This window comes from Ricinus communis, chromosome 5, assembly GCF_019578655.1.
Source record: "Ricinus communis isolate WT05 ecotype wild-type chromosome 5, ASM1957865v1, whole genome shotgun sequence".
Classification (NCBI taxonomy): domain Eukaryota; kingdom Viridiplantae; phylum Streptophyta; class Magnoliopsida; order Malpighiales; family Euphorbiaceae; genus Ricinus; species Ricinus communis.
In genome coordinates, this window is record NC_063260.1 from 24,975,565 (window position 1) to 24,997,919 (window position 22,355).

General features: G+C 32.6%; 1 protein-coding gene across 12 annotated transcripts; it reads left to right on the top strand.

Annotated features, from left to right (window-relative positions):
• Nucleotides 1-6,593: 6,593 nt before the first annotated feature.
• Nucleotides 6,594-21,945, top strand: LOC8265442 (protein unc-13 homolog). Of its 12 annotated transcripts, none has more exons than XR_007215801.1 (28): nucleotides 6,595-6,862; nucleotides 6,959-7,023; nucleotides 7,316-7,565; nucleotides 7,757-7,823; nucleotides 8,098-8,248; nucleotides 9,021-9,188; nucleotides 9,998-10,117; nucleotides 10,202-10,411; nucleotides 10,511-10,612; nucleotides 11,840-12,070; nucleotides 12,447-12,527; nucleotides 12,840-12,926; nucleotides 13,082-13,267; nucleotides 13,367-13,525; nucleotides 14,055-14,147; nucleotides 14,944-15,015; nucleotides 15,396-15,513; nucleotides 16,625-16,797; nucleotides 17,458-17,542; nucleotides 17,743-17,874; nucleotides 18,992-19,098; nucleotides 19,267-19,344; nucleotides 19,428-19,523; nucleotides 20,099-20,194; nucleotides 20,279-20,459; nucleotides 20,503-20,601; nucleotides 20,695-20,893; nucleotides 21,188-21,213. XR_007215801.1 is itself a non-coding variant. In XM_048373920.1 (27 exons), exons 1-27 carry the CDS (start codon nucleotides 6,676-6,678, stop codon nucleotides 21,355-21,357), a joined length of 3,564 nt encoding a protein of 1,187 aa, XP_048229877.1. In that variant the 5' UTR covers nucleotides 6,596-6,675; the 3' UTR covers nucleotides 21,358-21,945. The 12 variants fall into 12 exon arrangements, 8 of the variants coding, with proteins under 8 accessions (XP_048229877.1, XP_048229878.1, XP_048229879.1 ...); XR_007215802.1 differs by having other exon boundaries at nucleotides 20,698-20,893; XR_007215803.1 differs by having other exon boundaries at nucleotides 20,503-20,589; nucleotides 20,698-20,893.
• The last annotated feature ends 410 nt before the right edge of the window (nucleotides 21,946-22,355 follow it).

Consider the following 22,355-nt stretch of genomic DNA (forward strand, 5'->3'; position numbering starts at 1 on the left):
TTCGCTCATTCTTGTATATCTGCCGATGGCCTTGTGCGGATTCCATTATCACATTATGATGCACAGGTTGATTCTAATACTTCCCGAAGCATATAATTTGCATTTATTCGTACATTTTTCAAGATAAATGCCTATGTAATGTCTTAACGGCAAAATATGTAGTTTCACTCTTAAGCTTTATTTCAGTCACCTTTAATTATTATTTTCTTTTTTATAGGCAAAATGAACGGATAACTTTTCGGATTTCTAGACGAATTTTATTTAAGCTTTTAAACTTTAAATTTGAATAATTAAACTTTTAAATTAAATAATATGGAACAATTAAGTTTTTCTATGTAATTTCATTATTTTTGAAATTAATTATTTTGGTAAAAAATATAAATAATTTTTAAAATTTTCGGTGAAATTTTAATTAAATTATTAAATTATAAGGTGGAACAATTAAACCCTTAAACTAAAAATTATTATCTCAACAAAAGAAAAAAAATAAATTTTTTTTTATTTTTTACATTTAAATTTTATTTTTTTTATTAAAATAATTATTATTTTTATTTTATATTATTTTTTTAGAAATATAAAATAAATAAAATTTATAATCCTGATATCTTTATATTATTATAATTTTAAATAGGCCATTATCAATAAAAATAATTATCAATAGAACCAGAGTTACATAAAAGAATTTAATTATTCTGTATTATTTAATTTAAAATTTTAATTATCTAACTTGAAATTTAAGGATTTAATTGACGTTTATTCAAAAATCTAGAAGTTATATACCTTTTGTCTATTATATAACACTTCTTAACTTTTTGCACCAGCCCATAATTACATATTCTGATTGAGTATAAATTGTTGTGCCCACTTAGCTAGAGCTCCTAGCTTCAGGCCTAGTCTTGATGGGAACCTCCCATCTTGGGTAAGGAGGTCACTCCATCGCCTATAAGTGTCTGACTCTTATTCCCCTCCCCTTTTCGGTTAAAGAATATATCTCATTTTCTTATATATAATATAATAAGAGGATCAAATGCTTTACAATAATGCTAAAAAAGTTATTTTTAGTATTTTCCTATTTCAATCTCTGTTTTCAATATATTTATTTTATATTTTAATTTATTTATATGTAAAAAATTATATAAAATTAGAAAATATATAAAATATATATTTTTATTTTTATTTATTTATATTATAAAAAATTATATAAAATTGAAAAATAAAAAATATGTATTCGAATGTGAAAAACAAAAGTTAATGGGTGTCATTGCTCGGTATTGAGACCAAGAAATGGCTCACCGTTGTTAAAAAAATGTCGTACTCATATTGAGTTTAAAAAAATATATTATTAATTATTCTTTTGCTCAAGGGGTTGATTTTATACAATAGTGATGCACAACAATCTATCAAATTACAATCTAAAATTGAAATAAAATCCATTAAAAATAAGCCAGAAGTAAAATCAGACTGAAAGCGAAATAGTTAGGTAAAAATTAAAAAATAAATAAAGCTTAAAAAGAAAGCAAAAGGAGTCTCCTAATTTCTGAAAAAGAAGAAAACAGAAAAAAAATATTGTGAAATAAAAAATAAGAAAAAGAATAAAAGGTATTATAAAATAAAGATAAAGAACAAAGTAAATTAAGAGAGAATGGAGTATAATTTTCTATATATATATATATATGTGTGTGTGTGTGTGTGTGTGTTACATTCTATTAATTATAACACCTATAAATAGGTGTAAATGGCTACATAGATAGAGTTGTATTTATACAAAAAAAGCTATCCATAGATATAATGATAGACATTCAGTATAACCTAACTATTATCATAATACTCCCCCTTGGATGTTTATTACAATGAATATGCCTCGTTAAAAGCTTACTAAAAAAGACCTGTGGAAAAAAATATTACTGAAGGAAAAAGAGTAAATTATTCATGTAGAAGCTTGGGCCACAATACTCCCTCATTAAAAACCTTGCTAGAAAAATCCATAGGACAAAACCTAAGCTAAGGAAAAAAGAGTACAGTGTATCAAAATCTCCTCTCGTGAAAATATGATTTCTAACAAAGATTTCTTAGTCGACGCATGCCAACTTTGTTCACCAATTTCTCAAATGTTATTGCATAGTATTTTTTAAACAAATCTGTCAAATTATCAATAGATCGAATTTGATGAACATCTAAAACACTTGCTTTTGAAACTCGTGAGTGAAAAAGAACTTTGGCGAAATGTGTTTGGTTCTATCTTCTTTAATATGTCATCCTTTGAGTTGGACAATACAAACAACATTATCTTCATATAGCACTGTAGGGCTTTCTTTATCAAATAAGAGATCACATGTTTCTTTGGTGTTGAATCATAGATCTCGGCCATATGTATTCTCTACTAGCCTCGTGCATTGCCAATAGTTCAACATGATTAAATGATGTGGCAGTTAGAGTTTGCTTAGTAGAACACCAAGATATAGTAGTGCCACCATATGCAAACAAGTAACCCGTTTGTAATCGAGTTTTATGTGGATCAGATAAATATCCAGCATCTGCATATCTAATTAATTTTAACTTTGAGTCTAATGGATAAAATAAGCTCATATCTGATGTACCACGTAAATAACGGAAAACTTATTTCACACTATTCCAATGTCCTCAAGTTAGTGAGGAACTATATCTTGCTAGCAAATTCACAAAAAATGCTATATCAGGTCTTGTACAATTAGCAAGATACATTAATACTTTAATAGCACTAAGATGTGGTACTTCTAGACCAAGTATTTCTTCACCATCTTTCTAAGGACGAAAAAAATCCTTTTTCACATCCAGGTGTTTAACAATCATAAGAGAACTCATTGGATGAGATTTATCCATATTAAAATATTTCAATATCTTTTCAATATAAATTGACTAATGAATAGAAATCCCTCCAGATAAATATTCGATTTGCAGCCCAAATCTTTCATTTCAAATTCATTTTTTAAATAATTTATTGTTTTTGTAATTTTTCAGAAGTCCTAATGATATTGAAATCATCAACATAAACTGCAATTATAGCAAAACCAGAAGTTGTTTTCTTAATGAAAACACATTTACAAATTGAATTGTTAGTATATCCTTCATTCAAAAGATATTCATTTAGGCGATTATACCAAATTTGTCCAAACTGTTTCAATTCATATAAGGGTTTTTGTAGTTTAATTGAATACATTTCTCGTGGTTTTGAGCTACATGCTTTAGGCATTTTTAGTCCTTTAAGAACTTTCATATAAATTTCATTATCAAGTGATCCATATCAATAAGCTATAACGACATCCATAATATGCATATGAAGTCGTTCTAAACTTGCCAGGCTAAAAAATCTAAATGTAATTGCATCAACTACTAGAGAATAAATTTCTTCATAATCAATGTCAAGTCTTTGCGAGAATTTTTGTGCTACAAGTCGTGCTTTGTATCTCACAATCTCATTTTTTTCATTGTGTTTACATACAGAAATCCATTTATACCTACTAGCTTAATATCATCAGGTGTTAAAACAATAGGCCCAAAGACTTGGCGTTTTTCTAATGAGTTTAATTATGCCTGAATTGCATCTTTCCATTTAGGCCAATCATTTCTTTGTCGACATTCAATGGCGAACTAGGTTCAATATCCTCATTTTCTTTTACAATATCAATTTCACTGCATATGCAAATACATTGTCGACAATAGTTTCACTTCAGTTTCATCTCTTACCTGAAGTGACATAGTTGATTGATATCTCATTGTTTTCATTATTTTCAGGCACTTGAACCTCTTTTGGGGTTATTTATTTTTCTATATCTTTTGTTATAAACTCTTCAGGAATATCAATCTTGGGACTGTCACTTGGTTTATTTTGTTACTTTTTCTTTCTTGGATTTTTATCCTTGGAACCAAGTGGTTTACCATGCTTTTGGCGTGTTGTGGATTCATTTGCTATAGTATTAACATGTTGTCCTATTGGGACATCAATTCTAGCTGAAATATTTTTAGCTGGTATATGAGATTTAGTAACTCATTTTGGATCATAAAATACATCTGGTAATTGGTTTGCTAAACTTTGCAAATAAATGATCCTTTGAACTTATAGTTCACATTGTTTTGAATAAGAATCAAGATGATTTAATAATGGCTCATTCCAAACAATTTGTTTCTCTAATTACTTGTTCTCTTCCCTTGACTTAGAAAACAAAGCCTCAATAAAATGACAATTATTAAATCTCGCAGTAAAGATATCATCTGTTAATGGCTCAAGATATTTAATGATAGATGGAGATTCATATCCAATATATATTTCCAATCTCCTTTGAGGTCCTATTTTTGTGCGATGTGGATGGTCAATTAGGATATAAACAACATATCCAAAAATTCTTAAATGGAAAATATTTAGCTCGCCAGAAACCAACTATAATGGTGAAAATTTGTGATAACTAGTTGACCTGATGCAAATAATAGTTGGTGCATATAAAATTGCATATCCCCAAGTAATTTTTGGGAGATTTGTTTTCACAAGTAGTGGTCTAGCTATTAATAGGAGACGTTAAATAAAAGATTTTGCTAGACCATTTTGAGTATGAACATGAGTTACTTGATGTTCAACAGTTATTCCAATTGACATGCAATACTTATTAAAGGCCTTAGATGTACACCGGTATTATCAAAACGAATTATCTTAATAGCATATTCTGGAAACTGTACTCTTAATTGAATTATTTGAGCAAGTAATCTGACAAAAACTAGATTTCAAGTTGATAATAAACATACATGTGACCATCTTGTTGATGCATCTATTAACACCATAAATATTTAAATGGTTCACAAAATGGATAAATTGGTCCACAAATATCACCTTGTATACGTTTTAAAATTCTAGGTGATTCATTTTGAATTTTGCTCGATGAAGGCCTAATAATCAGCTTTTCTTAAGAGCAAGCTGAACATGAGAATTCATTAGATTGAAGAATCTTTTAGTACTTCAATGGATGAACATAAGAGGTTTCAATAATTTTTCGCATCATTGTTGATCCAGAATGACCTAATCGATCATTGCCAAATAAAAATATATTTGGATTAGTAAATTTCTGGTTTACTACCATATTTGTTTCAATAGTACATATATATGTATAATATAAGCCAGAAGAGAAAACATGTAATTTATTCAAATACACATTTCTTTCACATTGTGAAGGTTGTAATATATAGAGATTCTATATTTTCCACATTTGTAGTTCAATATGATATCCATTTCGGTGAATATCTTTAAAGCTTAATAAACTTCTACAAGATTTTGGAAAGAATACTGCATTTTTAATAAAGAAATATGTACCTCTAGATAGTAATATATTTGCTCTTCAGGAGCCTTCAATTATTAGTTTACTACCAGATACTGTATTGATATAAATATCTCCCATTGTTAAGTGAGAAAAATATTTATTATATCTTAATATGGTGTGCATGATAGCACTATCTACAAGACATAAATCTGAATTATTTGTTCTTAATCCTACTAACGATTGAGTAGGATTCATAATATTTTATCTTTCTATACAAAGAAAAATAAATAATACGTCAATTAGTATCAATCTTTTAAAGACTAGTATATTTAGTTCTTCATAAATATAAAATATTAATTTCTTAGTAAATTAGGATACTAGATTTCAAGATACTTAGTTCTTCAAGAACTTATGGTCAAAATTCTTCAAGAATTTATACTTTTAGTTATTTATTTATTTAGTTCTTCAAGAACTAAAACTAATATCAGTTCTTCGGGAACTAGAATTTATAATGCAAGTTCTTCAATAACTAAAATTTATGATAGAAGTATTTCAAAAACTAAAATTTATAATACAAGTTCTTTATTAACTAAATTTATAATATAAGTTCCTCAGGATTAAAATTTATAATATACGTTCTTAAAGATTAAAATTTATAATATAAATTTTTCATAAATTATATATCACTAGTTCTTCAATAACTAAAATTTATAATACAAGTTCTTCAATAACTAGAATTTATAATATAAATTCTCCAAGAACTAAAATTTGTAATACAAGTTTTTTAGAAATAAAAATTTATAATAAAAGTTATTCAGAAACAATATATAACATTAGTTATTTAGGAACTAAAAATTAATTAATATAAAAAAATATATTTATAATAAATTAATTAAAATAAGATAAAAATAAAATAAAACTATAATCTTACAAAGAATGCGGATAAAATTATAATTGCAATATAAACTAGTATTTGACTAAAATAAAAAGATTTAATAGAAATTTAAAAGTCACGAAATCAAAATAAATAAATAGGTACTAGGTATTCATTAGGACAACTAAAATAGATTATTGTGAATTTAATATGAATTTAATAAAAATAGAGTATAGTTTTATATAATTTTTTTTTAAAATATAAAAAAATTACTCACTTTAGACCTTATTTTAAACAATAGTCGACATACCATTATGCAAAATAAAAAATAAAAAGTATTATAAATAAAAATAAAAAATAAATATATTGTTTTTTTACCGTCGGCTTTTTGCGCTCCCCGAAATATACCTTCTTTTATATTTTGATGATATAAATATAATTTCTCTTCTTTTATACCTCTAAAAGCTCCTCTCACTCTGTCAAAGCTCAAAAGTTCAGTAGCGGAATATAAGTGCGCAGATGGAGGAGCAGAAGCAGGTAGCTCTTTTACACCGCTACCGTCGCGATCGCCAGAAACTTCTAGAATTCCTCTTATCTTCTGGTTTGATCAGGGAACTCCGAATTTCAACAGCTCCTGTCAATTCTCTCTCTGATATCGATTTCGATTCTCTCAGTACTGATTATATACTCCACTCTCTAAAATCAGGTCAGCCATGACAAAAGAACGAAAAGAGAGTAGAAAACGAAGAACTAGTAACACTCTATTCAATTGTGTTTGTTTGTTTTCTGCTCTATTTGTCAGGTGGAGTTATCGATGTTACCGAAGCTACTAACAATTATTTGCTCGAATCCGCTTATCCTATCACGGTATACTTAACTATTTTTCTCCTTATTAAGCTATTATGTTATGTGTTGCTTAAACTGTGGATTACGTTTGTCATTTTAAGTTAATATCTTAGCCTTGAAATTACTGTGCTTCGGTAGTTTAACTTAAAAAGGCTTATATTTTGGTGAGATTAAGATATAAGTAGTGAAATGCCGTAATCCTGCCAGAATTTATACTTGCATATGGCTCTATTTATCTGTTATTTTTTGAATTTACTATTGCCATTAAACTTGAGCAATTTTAACTTCTTTCTTTTTTGTTACTTTATTGCAGAGTCATTCACTAGTAAGGGACACCTATTTTCTTGTCTCTGACCCAGATATAGCTGGATCTCCGCCTAGGCGAGTGCCTCCAATTCCTGTTCACCAAACTACTAATGCGTCACAATCAAGTCAAGTGGACTGTGATTGCACAAAATTTGCGAATGACTGTGGTCTTAGCTTTAATGTAGCAGCAAATTCACCTGTCAGGCCGTCACAAACTTCAGAAATTCCTCAACTTGGTTTACCTAGTCTGAGTACAGGTATTTATTGGTAATGTATATTTGCTCATGAATTTTCTTTTCCAGAATATGTATCACTAGAAAGAAAAGGTAGTAGGCCTTCTATTTTTTTCAATAAAAAAGATTCCCCCTACGTGAAATTATAATTTTCTTCAAGCATTAGCCTTTCATCCTTTTGAGTAAATTGATACATAACTTCAGGATTTTTGAAGGATTGTCTGATGATGATTTGCGGGAATCAGCCTATGAGTTGTTGCTTGCATCTATTTTTCTCCCTGGGTACTCTCTTTTTGCCTCCGCTTGCATGTGTATGTCTTTGAGCATGCGCTCACGTGTTTTACTTATGTATGTCAGTATGCCCATATGTATTAGATTAGTGTGTGGAATACATGTATGCATGCCTGTACTTGCAGGTGTTTGTGCATATATGTTATAACTCATGCTTACCTTTATATAATAAATTCTTTTTCTTGGATGATAGGCAATTGGTTTCTTTCCTTAATCCTTACCTTGCTTGCTTTCTCATTCTCATCTTTTATTCTTTGCATATTAGTGTTGAAGGCTATTCAGTTGATGATAGAAAGAGAGAAAAGAATTCTAAATTCTTGTCTGGGTTGAAAAGTAAAAGGGAGAAAATGCCTTCACATTCCCAATATTTAGGAAGAGACTCAGAGTTCATCAACACTGTCCGTGTTCAGATGCAGGCAAGCCATAAGATCCTTATCTTTCATTTTATCTTTGTTAGAAGTTGTATACGTAAGCAGTTCTATGTAACTGCTACGGTGCAATTTCTATGAACTTTTAAGAGTTAGCACTGTTTGTTTAGATTCAGTCTCTTGCAGCGACCTTGTATTTTTAAATTTTGCTTGTAAGATGCTCCGGGGGCTTGTACACATGAGCAAATAAAATTAATTTATAAAGGGTGTAATTTACATATAATATGGAGAAAGTCACCTTAGTTTTTGGTTAAAGAGGTTGGAGATTTTTAGTTAGATATTGCATGATTCATTTGGTGACCCCAAATACTATACTATACTGTACTTCAAGGCTATTAATTATTAGTGTTTCATTAGTTTTAATAATTATTTAAGCCATATATGTCATAAGTACATAAAAGGATTACAGAGGTTACTTACTGAAAATCCCTGAAAGGAAGAAATAGTCTTCATTAGTGGTTTGATAAGCCTACTTGGCCATGGTTTCAGTCCGCAGTTGGAGACGCTATTTTTTACTTCATTGTGCTTTTTGTGTGATCAGTTACATGGTGCATTGATCTTCAAAATAAATAGTGCTTGTTTAGGAGGAAATGGTCTTCATTAATGCTCTCAAATAAAATATATGTGCCAGTCTCGACCTTGGTTTCAGTCTGCAGTTAATACTCAGTGAAATGGAGTCTATTGCTTACTTGTTTGTGCTTTTCTGCAATCTGTTAGATTTTTGCTTCAATCTCCAAAGTAAGTAGTGCTTATTTATTAGATTTCAGAAGCAATGGATGCTTGCATTAGGCGAAATTTGATGCAGTTGGCAGCAAGGAGAATGTATGGACAGATTGACCTTACTCATATTTCATTGGGCCTTTTGAATGGAGTTTTCAAGTCTGATTTCCGCAATGAAAAATCTTATATGCAATGGAAGAATAGGCAGGTAAGGAGTAACTGTATTTATAGGTTATTTCTCTTTTCTTTTCCACACAGAACTAGGTAAACATGTTTAAGCATGTGTTATGAAATGGCAGGATGAATATTACCTTCCTCAATTGATAAGCATTTGGAACTTCCTGTAATTTTAAAAGATATAGCAAAGTCCATACAAATAGTATAGAAAAACCTATTTGAGTGTATAATTCTAGTTGTCTGTTCTAGTTGTCTGCATTGTCTGAAGTGTTATTGAAGTTATCTCTGTAATTATGCAGTAGCTGTTCACTACAAACTGTTGGTATGGCCTCAAACCTAGAATGTTAGATGGATGAACTCTTTTCTTTTTGAGGGGTGAAGGCTCAGCTGTGGGTTGGCCAGACTAAGTATGAACATGTGGCATCATACTGCCCCTCTGCAATCTTGCCTCGGGCTTGAACCTTAACTGCTGTAGTAAATAATTTCATTGGTGAATAAATTTGAAATGACCTTTCCATCTGCTATATACCTCAGGCCCAAGATTTATGAAGTATGAAGTTGACTACTTGGTCTGATATTGAGATTCATTAAACAGTCAGTCTGTCTGATATCTTATAAAAGCTATGCTTCTAGTTAACCATTTGCATGTAGTTATGTGGGGTAATTAAATCATGAACAGCATATTAGTGGACACTATTTATGATGCTCGTGTGCTTTTCTAACTGTGTACTGAACATATTATTGTGGTGATCATCTAGCATTTTTTTTCAAAAGAAAATATGAAGATATGCAAAGCTTCTTGTGCTCTATTTTTTATTTTGTTTGCAATTACTCTTGCAGGCAAATATACTCGAAGAATTTCTTTGTTTTTCTGCTGTTGGAAATTCAAGTAAAGCTAATGTCATGACAGCTGAACATCTAAGTATAAGAAGCCATGTTGCAAAAATCAGAGATGAGAAGGTGTGGCAGTTTCCTAAAATTAACTGAAAATGGGCTTTAAAATTTTCCTCATATTTTACCTGCAAGGCTTTTGGGATGCTGTAGGAATGGGATACTATAATGTCGCCTTCTGAGCGAGTTGCAGTTCTAGCATCTATCAGACAATTTGCTGTAAATATGTCATCTTTGCCTGGCAAATTTCGCATTGAAGGCGAAACCTATTATTGGACTGCTAGCTATCACTTGAACATAAGACTTTATGAGAAATTACTTTTTGGTGTGTTTGATGTTCTTGATGAAGGTCAACTGGTAGAGGTAGGTTCTTGTCTTAATTTTTGTTTAGCACTTTCAAATGTGTCTCGTCATTGTGTTACTCTGAACGAGCTTAGTTTTTGGCGCTTGAGATTTTGTCAGGAAGCTGGTGAGGTCTTATCACGAATAAAATCAACCTGGGCTGCTTTGGGCATCACTCAGAAACTGCACAACGCTTTATATGGGTGGGTTCTTTTTCGACAGGTATCTCTATATCTCATAATGCTTTAACATTATATATTTCCTGCCTATTATGTAATAGGATAACCTTGTTATTAAACCACGGTTTTTAAGCATGGGGCAGAAAGCAAATTAAAGTTTAGGTTGCATTTTAGGTTTATATGAAAGCTTGAAAAAGTTTTAAAAGATTTTAAGAGGTAGAATTGATAAGCCAAAAAATTAAAGGTCTTGAGAGATGTAACAGGTGCAGATTCAGCTCTGTTGCGTAGCAGTATCATCTAGGTTCTTTTCTATGCTAACATTTCTTAGGCTGTTCTGCATCTTACTTGGAGTTCCATCTTAAGCAGACATGGGATTAAATAAGATTGCTGCAAGCAGCTACCACGATCACAACTACTAGGAAAATTTGAATTTACTGTCTAATTAGCTGATAATTGAAAGGTATGTCATGGACATGTGTAGTGTTTCGTCTTTTAGTATTTTTTATCACATAAAAAATAAGATATAAATAAGAAGATTACATACAAGACAAGGCTTGGAAATAAGAAATAAGACAAAAATTTGACCTAAAACACTATAGCTCAATCCGTTCCAATTAAGCTTGAAATAACAAAAACATCCCGTAAACCACAAAACAAGCGCAAGTTGGACAAAATAAGTTCAAACTAAGGGAGACCTGAAGTAAGACTCATAAATAAACTCTTAGGTCCATTATTATCACTAGACATGCCAGACCATGTCTTTGGCATTTGGACCAGCTTTCACATATCTTTCAAATGTTTTTGGTGGATATTGGTAGCGTTCTCCTTCATTATAACTAATGTAATCTTGTCTGTCGTTCTGGACATCCATAGATGGAAGAACAAGTCTAATTCTTAACATTTTCTTACACATTGTTGTCTTTATGGATGAAATATAAGAAACTTGTCTTCCTCAAGGAATATATATGTCGTCACTTTAATCATTGGTGGGATAAATAGAAAGGTACTTTTCAGTGTTGACATTGAGCAGCTGTCCACTGATATAGTTATTATTTTAAATTTTATAGTAAGTAGTAATATTGAATTTCAGAGTTCTGGATTGCAAACATATGTGTCTCTCTCTAGCTCTCTCTTTTTAATGCTAGAGTGTTATTATGGCACTATTCTTATTCAGTCTTCAAAATGCAAGTTCACTGCAATCTTATAGTGGAACTCATTGAATACTGAAGATGATCTTTAGCATTTGTACTGACAAAATACCTTGCTGAAGTTCGTAGAGACAGATGGAGGACAGCTTTTAGAAGATGCAGTCCTTGAGTTGCAGAAATTTGTATCTGCTGAAGAAGCTGATGGGAAGGAGGAGCAGTATATGAATAGCCTAGTATGTTCAAGGCAATGTGATCAGCGTGAAGTAAAGTTAAATTTGGCACAATCAATTTGCCTCTCAATTAGCATCTGGTGTGATAGTACATTGCAAGATTATCATCTGCATTTCAGTCAGGTAATTTGCTAACTTTTATATATTTTATATACTGCTTAGTCAGATATCACCAACTATCACTTGTGTGAAGTAGGATATTTTCAAAAGTCTACTGCCTTAGGTGAGGCAGTAACAGAGTGGAAGGGGAGGAGAGAGCATACGAGTTCGTTTCTCATATTTCTTGTATGCTTGGAACCTCCTTCTATAACAACTGTAATTCTATTTCTATGCTCAGAGACGAGAGCATATTTTTTGGAATAATGTACAAACATGAGTACTCAGCTCATGATTGTCTGTTTTTATGATTATTGTGTCATTGGGACTTTCTTTTATAATTTGTAAAATGCGGTATGATGTCCTCTGATGTTCTTCCTAATTGTGATATTTTTTTCTTCAGAAACCTTCTTGTTTCAGAACATTGATGACTCTATTTTCAGCAGTTGGAGTTCTTACTGTTGATGATCATGGTGAAATTAAGGTCAGATCTTGCTGCACTATAAAATTTATGCATATATGGTGGTGCACCAATTTATGCTGAATAATGTATATTTCAAGTGCATACAATATTATTTTGCATTATTGTTTTGTGATACTTACACATGCTAATTGCTTCTTAATAAATTGATGGAACTCCTTTCTCAGGAAAGAGAGAGATTTAATAAGTCTTATGTTTGCTTTTGGTGCATTGGTTACTAATTGGGCACTTAGTTAAGTTGTGCTGGTATTATACATCAGAGAATTATTGCTAGCCTTTTCTCGTCTTATGTGAAGACTCGTCTTGTTTATGTAGTTAACAAAATTGGGCGCTTCAGATGATTATGTTTCTGGCAAGCTTAAAAGTTATGTCAATAAATCTACTGAAGCTGTATATGGGCGGGTGAGTTTCGTATATGATTCCTTGTTTTATATCTTCTTATGCACATGCTTAGATTGGGATTATAATATTCTTGGGTAGCCCTGTCAAGTATAATTTACTTGTAGTCATCATACTTTTAATTCCCTCACTTGAAGTCCATTTACTTATAATGTTAGGCAGCAAAGAAAGTAGATCTTGAAGCTAAATTGCAAAGGGTGCATCCGTTGGCTCTGCTTGCTAAGGAACTAAAGTTGATTGCTGAAAGAGAGTTTAATGTCTTTTGGCCAGTGTTACGTCAATGGTGTCCTGAATCTCTGATGATATCAATTGTTCTATTGCATCAATTTTATGGGAAAAGACTGGTTTGTTTTTTATTTATTTTTGTTATAATATCTCATTCTAGCTGGTATATGTTTACCAAGATTCTACATCAGTTCCCATTTGTTGTCGTCAAAATGCAGAAGCCTTTCCTTAAGGGAGTTTCATCTCTTTCTGAAGATGTTAGGTCGGTTCTTCCTGCTGCTAAAATGTTGGATGATTACCTGACTCAGCTACATATTACTGCTTTGGAGGCAAATAGGTCATGTCACTCTTCCAATCAGACTTTGGACCATTATCAGGTTAGTAGATGTTTTAGTAACAAATTTTTGAAAGATGCAACTACTGTGGCTTTTTACTTTGCATTGCTTGGCTGTCAGTACTCGATCATGCTGATTTATGACAGGTTTAGAAATCAAATATGCCTTCTGATGCTTTTATGATGGGCGAATCTCAAGCAATTTATGAGCCTTAGATCAACATTTATTGTTGGATTACTGCATGCTAACCTATTGCTCTGATTGAATGCTTTTCTTCATTTTCCTTCTGTCGCGCTGATACGAACTTTTTCTTTAATTTTCATTACATGGGGATGATAATACATTATACTTCTTCAGGAGTTAGCAACAAGAAATTGTAGAAATTTGGTAGCTTTCATTCATGCACTTGGTAGCTAATACTTGTTAACAATCAAGAAGTGCACTTGGGAGCTAATACTTTTTAACAATCAAGAGCCTCCTTTCATTTGGTCACAGTTGTAATGTGGCACTTTCTGCATTGCTTTGTAAATTGATCCTCTTTTTTTCATAGTTTATTTGTTACTTCTGTCAGATTGGAGAAGTTTCTACACCACTTATTCTTGATTGGGTGATATCTCAACATGCTCATATCTTGGAATGGACTGGACGTGCTTTTGATATTGAGGTAAGTCCAAACTGCATGTCAAGCAATTTACAGTGCAATCCTTGTTATGCACCCAATTAGAAGTATCTAGGCTGTCCAACTGAGGGGCATAACAAGGTCGTAATCTACCTAGGGAAGCTATCTTTGATTTAGTTTGTGCTCAATTTTCTTCAGCTTATTCAGGCACAGTAGTTTTTTTATGGTGTTAGGTAGTTATTGAGTAGTGTGGTGAGTTTGTTATCATATTTAGGTACCTATTTTATAGTTTATCTGTGTAGTATTTAAGTGAAAGTTCCTTAATGAAACACTGAGGAGAATTTTTCCTAAAAATTAAGAGATCAAAGGTATTATAAAAGTTCACTTAGATTCAGCCATTCTGAAGCCATATATGAACACTAGGGAGTCAGTAGTTTAGCATCTAGCAGTTTATGTTCAGTTATTTTTAAGTATTACTAAATGTGAGATTCAGTTACCTTCTTGCATGGGGTAGTTATGATTGTGTGTACTTTCCAGTTATTTTTCTCTTGTATTTATTTTAGTATTATCCTGTAATTTTAAGTTGAATATCCCCATAATTAAATGTGAAACGTGGGACCATTATGCTCGATATCTTGATATTGCATGTCTAAGTTGATTCAAAAGCATTGATTACAGCACATTAGTCAATTTTGATATGTGCATGCATGGGAAGGATAAATTCGTTCAATTCGTTTCTCTGCCCTTTGTCTCTATATATACACACACACGCACATCATGAATGGACCTGGACATTGCTACGAAAAACAGCTTAACCAACCATTAATATCTGCATCTGCAGGATTGGGAGCCTTTATCATTTCATCAACGGCAGGCAGCATCCATAGTTGAAGTTTTCAGGATTGTGGAGGAGGTACAGAAAACTCTAGGGCAGCTTTTTACTGAAACATCTTTTGCAAGATAATTAGCCTGAGGAAATTTCCTTTTATATTAGCATCTTTGGATAATTAGAATACATGGAGCCTACTTTATAAAGATGCTGCTTTTGTTGGCATGGCTCCAATTCCACTTAGTAGTGCTGTTTCATGATTTTTGATACTGTGTTTTATATATGAAAGCTGTAAAAAGAACAATTCTCAAACTTTGAACTTGTCCTTGCATGTTACCAACATTCTCGCTCACAACTTTCTATGCGAACCTTTTCATATTTCTTTTTTCTTTTATATGTATGCATTGTGTAGCTTGAATTTCTTTTGGTTGATATTTTCCTCTTATATCCAATTTAACTTGCAGACTGTGGATCAGTTCTTTGGCTTGAATCTCCCTATGGATATAACCCATCTACAAGCTTTATTATCCGTAATTTTTCACAGCCTGGATGCTTATTTGCTGAAAATGCTCAATCAGTTAGGTATTATTATTTTATTAATTTGCATAACCAGGATTACATCTGTTGCTTGTATATCTTTCTCTTTTCTAGATTTACTTGAGAAACTAGATCTACTGTACAGTGAATGAGATCCTAACTGAGTAGAGACCTCTGTGCTCTTTCTTGGAAAATGTATTTGGCGGCTTTCTTCTTTCCTTCACCAAAATCAGATTTATGGAGCATAAAGATCCTCTAAAAATTTACTTAGCAAGACTTTTATTATATACCAACTAACATTGTCACAATTAAGGGTTCATGCAGCTAAAACTAGTGGGAGAGGATTCTGCCTGATATATAGATAAAGCAATTAGGTGAGTGATAGTTCCAATGTCCAAGTTCGATACGTTTTCAGGATTTCTTGCATAGGATTCAGTTACCTTTTTCTTTATATTTAGGGTGATCAGCTACTGGGCCTGCTTAGATTAGGACTTCCTCTGTAGGATTGGAGAAAGAAATGGATCTGAGATGATTAGTAGTGATGGGATGAGAGTGATAGCTTGTAAGATAGGAAAATACTAACTAACAAGTTGATCGAATTAGAACAAGGTTAGCATGCTTAAATGCTGGATTTGGTGCTACTTGATTGATTAGTGTACCATGTGTTTTAGTTACACTATTGTATTGAGACCTGCAGATTTCCAGTTCGCTTGGGTGGTTGGAGGGCTGTTCCTGTTATAGAGTGACATCTGATTTTTTGATTATTGATAATCTTTTCTGGTCTAGGTAGTCACTTATCTGAGATGCACAAAATTGGCTGCTCATTAAGTGGTTTCTTTTAGTGTAATACTAGTGCTATTTCCCTTCTTTTCTCATGGAATTTCCTTGCAAAGAAAATTCTTGGATGTCTAATTGTTTCATTGATTTTCTGCTACAAGTAGGTTTTTTTATCCATCTTTCTTGTTTGCATGTGGTTGGATGTGGTAGGGGATTCTTCAATCTGTCATTTGTTAATCTCATAGTTATGCAAAAAAATTCATATTTCCAAACTTTTTCTATTTGTACTCCATTCTGCTCACTAATTGAAGTATTTAAGTCGCAAGTTTTCTAAATATCATAAGTCTTAATTGCAAATTCTATCTCTGGTTTACTGCAGTCGAGAAGAAGCACCTTTATCCATCTGCTCCTCCTTTAACTCGTTATACAGAGACTGCTATTCCAGTAATTAAGAAACGGCTGCTAGAATGTGCACTGTTGGATGACAGTATAAATCGTAAGCTGAATGAGTTGACAATACCAAAACTTTGCATCAGATTGAATACTTTTCAAGTAAGTGTCTTTTGGCCTGTCGAGGATGGTTAAAACATCAAAATCTTAAATTATAAGCTGAATGGTTTGAGAAGCCAATACTATGCATCAGGTCGAATACTCTTCAAGAAAGTGTTTCAATTTGGTTAACATATAATCTTATCGTTGCTTTGCCTACTTAAGTTTAAGTTGACCTACACTCTTTTTCTTGCTTGCCTTTTCTATTCACATAGAAAAAATAGGGGATAGAAAAGGTTGAGGTTAGCTCCTTTTTTGTTTTTGGTTAGTTCCACCTTGATGCGAGCTTTTGACGTGAGGAACAAATCAGCCTAGGAAGTATGTTTTAAAAGCTTTAGAAAAATGAGCATTGATAGACTCTGGAATAAGTTTGGAACCATCTTTAGGAATTAAATTAGATATTGAAATAGTTCCTAAAGTTGTTAAGTTGAAAACGTTTATAACAGTAAACTCAAGGAGAAACTTATTACATGTCTGCTAAGTTTCAGTGAAATTCTTTTTTTTTTTTTCCTTCTAGACACCTGAACTTCGCTTTGATAGAGCATAAAGTTCCTATTCTTGTGGGTTTTTTTTTTTGTCTGTTATAACAAACTATGGCATGACATGTAAAAGCTTGGGATCATTATGGAGATCAATTTTTTCTGTCATTTTTCACCATGACAGTATATTCAGAAGCAAATTGGCATACTGGAAGATGGGATTAGAAAATCGTGGGCGCAGGTCAGGTCATCTCATAACCAAAGATGCAGTAAGTTCTGTTAATGAAATCGAGACCCTGGATAAATTATTTCTTTAGTCAGAATTACGAATGTAATATTAGGAAATAGGGGAATATAGTCTTGTTGTGAGTTGGTATATGAGTGTGATTTTAGATATATATCCATTTGTATGCATTTATATATGTATGCATATTGATGTATGCTTATGAAGAACATTAATGTAATTCAGGAAAAGACGAGCCACTGGAAGAGGATAGTTTGCTAACACATGGTGAAGCTATTGATGCACTATTTTCAACCACTTTTAGCATCATCAAGGATACTGCGACTGGTGCTATCAACAAAATTTGTGCATTCACTGGTAAGTTTATTAACTTCTTTTGAACGTCTGACAGCTACTTGTGAATTACAGCTTTTTCCTTTAAAGATGATCCCTATTGGGCTATATGTAATTTTCTGTTTTTAAGTATATTAAAATGTGAAACTGTTTGTTAATTTAATAGTCTTGGTCCTGATTGAAATTCTGGTTTAAACATAATTTATATAAATATAAAAATTATACATAATAAAAAATGCCTATTATTTTTCTCTTTCTGATCAGCTACATAAAGTAGTACTATAATCCAAGTGATTTGATGTATTCCTTATTCACTGGACTAGTACATGGTCCTGTTAATCAACAGTGACAGCTCTGCTGATAGTAGTCGACTTCTATTTGTCCATCTAATCTTAATTTCCTTCATGCATTCCTTGTCATATTTTATTTGACATGAGAGCAGAACACTTGACAGGCATACTGATTCTTGGTATGTTTTGATAAAGCAGAAACTAAATATTACTCCAAAAAACTTCTGTGGTTCTTATCAAGTATACATCAATAAATATACATTCATAGCTAATTGATATTAGCATTACCAAAAGATTTGGCTCAGTTAATGCACGAAAAAGTTCTTCAACCTTGACAGAACCTGCATCTGCACGCGATATATTGGAGTAGTATGCTTTAAACATTTTTAAGGCGCATATTTTTTTGAAGGATTCGGTTATGATCTCCTCATCATAGTCTTTCATTTCACTGGTCTTACTTCCCTCTATCCTGATTAATGTTCTTGTTTAGCATCATGTCTGACTAATCATTTTCTTTTGATTCTTCAAGTTACAAATTCTATGAGATCATATTATAGATGAAGCCTCTCTTATCCTGTTTTCCTGGCAATACTCATGGTTTATCATATTTTTCTTTTGATAAGGAATAAATAAATAAAGCTTTCTAGTGGTAATTTTGTTATCAAGTAACCAGAATTTTCCAACAAAATATATTTTCCTTGCTATATCCACTCCTTCAATTTACTAGGCATTTGACGCTGACAGAAAGGTTGCCTTAATTATTTTTTGTGAATCTTGTACATCCACTTTTTCAATTTACTTGGCATTTGACACTGACTGGGAAGTTTATTTTTGTGAAACGTAACTTCTAGGAGCAAGAGTTGTGTTCTGGGATCTGAGAGACAAATTCTTGTTTCAGTTATATCGTGGCGATGTTGAAAGTTCTCGTTTGGAAAGTTTTCTACATCATATTGACACTGTAAGTAATTGCAGTGTACACACATTTTCTCTCTTGAAGTTTCTTCTAATGTTGATGCCATAATACATACTACCTAGCTTCATCCATGCATGAGCTCATGTTAATAAATCTTTTATTTGTCATTACGTTTTTGTTTTTGTATTATTAACCTTCGAGGCACTCATGTAGGTCCTCGATCTCATATGCGGATTGATTGATGACACCCTCAGAGACCTTTTAGTGTTAAGTATCTTTCGAACATCATTGGTACGCTCACATCTAACTGTCTGCTGTTGAGCTTTGAGACACCTTTCTTCATACATTGAGTCTTGTATGCTATAATATTATAGGAGGCGTATGTTTGGGTTTTGTTGGATGGAGGACCTTCTCGTGCATTTTCTGATTCAGATGTTGCTTTGATGGAAGATGACTTTAATATCTTGAAGGTATCTCTCTCTCTCTCTCTCTCTCTCTCTCTCTCTCTCTCTCTCCACTTCGCGGAAGCTAAATGTAGCTTTTCATTTTCCATGGCAGTTGCTTGCATCCTGAACTTTACTAATGGCAAAATTTCCAACTTGGCATTTCCAATGTTGAAAAGTTATGATATCAATCAAAGTTGGTTTGACGGGAGTTCAATGTTAATGGGCTTAATTTGAAAGGCAGGGCCTAATATGGCTCTTGATAAGCACACGGGCAAACACGCTTGCACACAAATAAAGGAAGAGAGAGAGAGAGAGAGAGAATGCGTGTGTGTTTGAGGTTGAGTCAGATACTCAATACTCCATTTTGAAACTGCTCAATTCACATAGAAAGTATCTCAATTCATTTTGGTGTGGATATTACCTGTACCTCAAAATCTAATAGAATGTGGACTGTCTTGCTTAATAAAATGCTTCTCATGTGCCCTCTTGCTTATTATGTAAACTAGCTGTTTTTTGATCCATAAGCACAACTTTCTTTTTACTAAATAATGGTTTCAATTTTTTTTCTAATTTTTAGTTTTTATCAATTATCTATCTAGGATTTCTTCATAGCTGATGGAGAAGGGCTTCCTCGTTCGTTAGTTGAGCAAGAAGCGAAATTTGCTCAACAGATACTTGGCATATTTTCCCTTCAGGTTTGGCAACTCAAAATTTAGGCTTTTTTGTCCAAGTAACTCAATTCTTGGATCTGGCAGTTTGACAAATTGCTATTTTGGCAGACTGAAACAGTTGTTAAGATGTTGATGAATGCAAGTGAACATATCTCAGTCGGATCTGATTCAGATAAACAGGGTCAGCGGTTAGACGATGCACACACATTAGTACGTGTTCTGTGCCACAAAAAAGACAGAGAAGCTTCTAAGTTTCTAAAAAGGCAATATCAGCTCCCCATGTCTTCAGGTAATAAATCTATTTGGTATTAAATGCGACCTACTTTTAATAGAAATTCTGCATTTCTGGCAGCATCTTTGTGCACATGTGGATATCAGGGCTAGGAAGAAAAATGCAGTTGACACACTGGAATGGAGAGGTGTTGTTCATGGTGATCCAGCCAAACTATAAATTGTCAACCTCCTTTTCTAGTTTTTTCTCATTTATGATGACCGGAATAACTCTGGTTGTTTTGTTCTGCTAGCAGCCCTAGTATGCCCTGTCTTGTGCTATAGAACTTCAGGTTGTTTGGATAGAGGTGTTTCAATGTTTTTCAAGGTTTTATAGACTTTTGAAACCTCCAACCCTTAATTGGGAGGGAAGGAAGTACAGTTTACGAGATAAGGTTTTTGGAAGTTCTTAAAAACCTCCAAAACTCTTCAAATCTCAACCCACCGATTGAGGTTAGTTTAAAAAAAATTCTATATTACCTTTTAAAACCTTCATTCACTGGTCATTCTTTCCAAACAAAGTAAAATTAAAGACTACTTTACCTTCTAAAACTTTACCTCTATTTACTTTATAAAACTTTACCTCTATTTACTTTATAAAACCTTATACCTTATCTTCATTTTTGACAAACATAAGCGTCCAACTTTGACATGTTTAAATCATGCTTAATAGTAAAAATTCTATTCTTCTGTTGGAGCTAGATTAAACCATCTGAAATTATGGTATTCTTTTTGCTTTTTTGGCAGAGTATGATGACACTTCAGATAGGGATTCAACTCTAAAATCACCTCTTATATCGGAGTTTCTTAAGCGAAGTTACTCAACTCATTGGACAAAACAGGGCCAGAGCAGTTTCAAATCAATAAAGAAGAAACTCCAAGAAGCAACATCTGAGATTAGGAATGTGGCACGGTAACAGTTCTACAACATGTTATATTGCAAGGGCACATTGAATTCTCATGTTAAACATCAGGAGAAGAGGTTGGAGGTTTTTCTTTGCAGAGAGCAGAATGAGTGGTTGAGACAGCATCATCCCTGGAAAGCAAATTTATCAAACACTCTGCTGGATATAGTTATGAGAATCAACAGCGATCCTCTTGGCATTTTGCCATGAATCCATAGACTAGATAGATAAAATTGGTGATAGAGAATTTGTTTTTGCATGTGTATCCCTATCAGAAGCTGTTCATTTTTTAAATTCTCGAAAGTACGCTGACCCAATAGCAGAAATGCCATAAAAGATGGGTGCGCTAAATTGGTTTTCCTTTTTAAATGTACAGTTACAGACACTGCTCAAAATCTGTCTGCCTTGGTTGTGCAAAACCTACTGCGGATTTGGGTCGGTAATGGTTCACAGAGCTTAGTCAGCAGTAGTGCTTAATGATGCAGGCTTGCTTCTGTTTGTTCAATCGACTGATTGATAACAACTTTGCGTAGTTAGTGCACCACTTTGGTATTCGGACAGCGGGCGCGGTATACAAAAAGGAACAATGAAATTGAGAAATCAGGTTTGTTGTCGGTTTCTGTGCTATGCACCCGGACTTTCCTGCTGCTGTCGTTTGAAATAATTGTCATTTCTCGTGAAAGATCTTTAATTCTGATCATAATAAGATATTCAAACCCGCCGCTAGGATTAAATTTGGAATAGGATTAGTTTCCAAATGCCAGCATGCACTTGGTGTTTTCCATCTTTTCCTTATTAATTGTTTGGCACTACTTGTTCCTGTTGAGAGTCCGGCGCCGCAATTATCTCTCTGTTTCTTCTTTTCTTCTTCCTCTTTTCCTTTTTCTTTTTCTTTTCTTATAAATTATATAAAATAAAATATCAGAATACAATATATATATTTGTTAAGTAGTTCCTTAAACCCGATAATTTTGAATGTCAAATAACAAATAAGGAAGTTTTTAAGTTAA

Bases quoted from the DNA above. Each gene is read 5' to 3' on its own strand.
- LOC8265442 (XM_048373920.1), top strand. From the start codon at position 6,676: ATGGAGGAGCAGAAGCAGGTAGCTCTTTTACACCGCTACCGTCGCGAT. The intron at 20,195-20,278 runs GTTTGGCAACTC...CTATTTTGGCAG, and splicing joins TTGGCATATTTTCCCTTCAG to ACTGAAACAGTTGTTAAGAT. The intron at 20,602-21,187 runs GTGATCCAGCCA...CTTTTTTGGCAG, and splicing joins ATGGAGAGGTGTTGTTCATG to AGTATGATGACACTTCAGAT.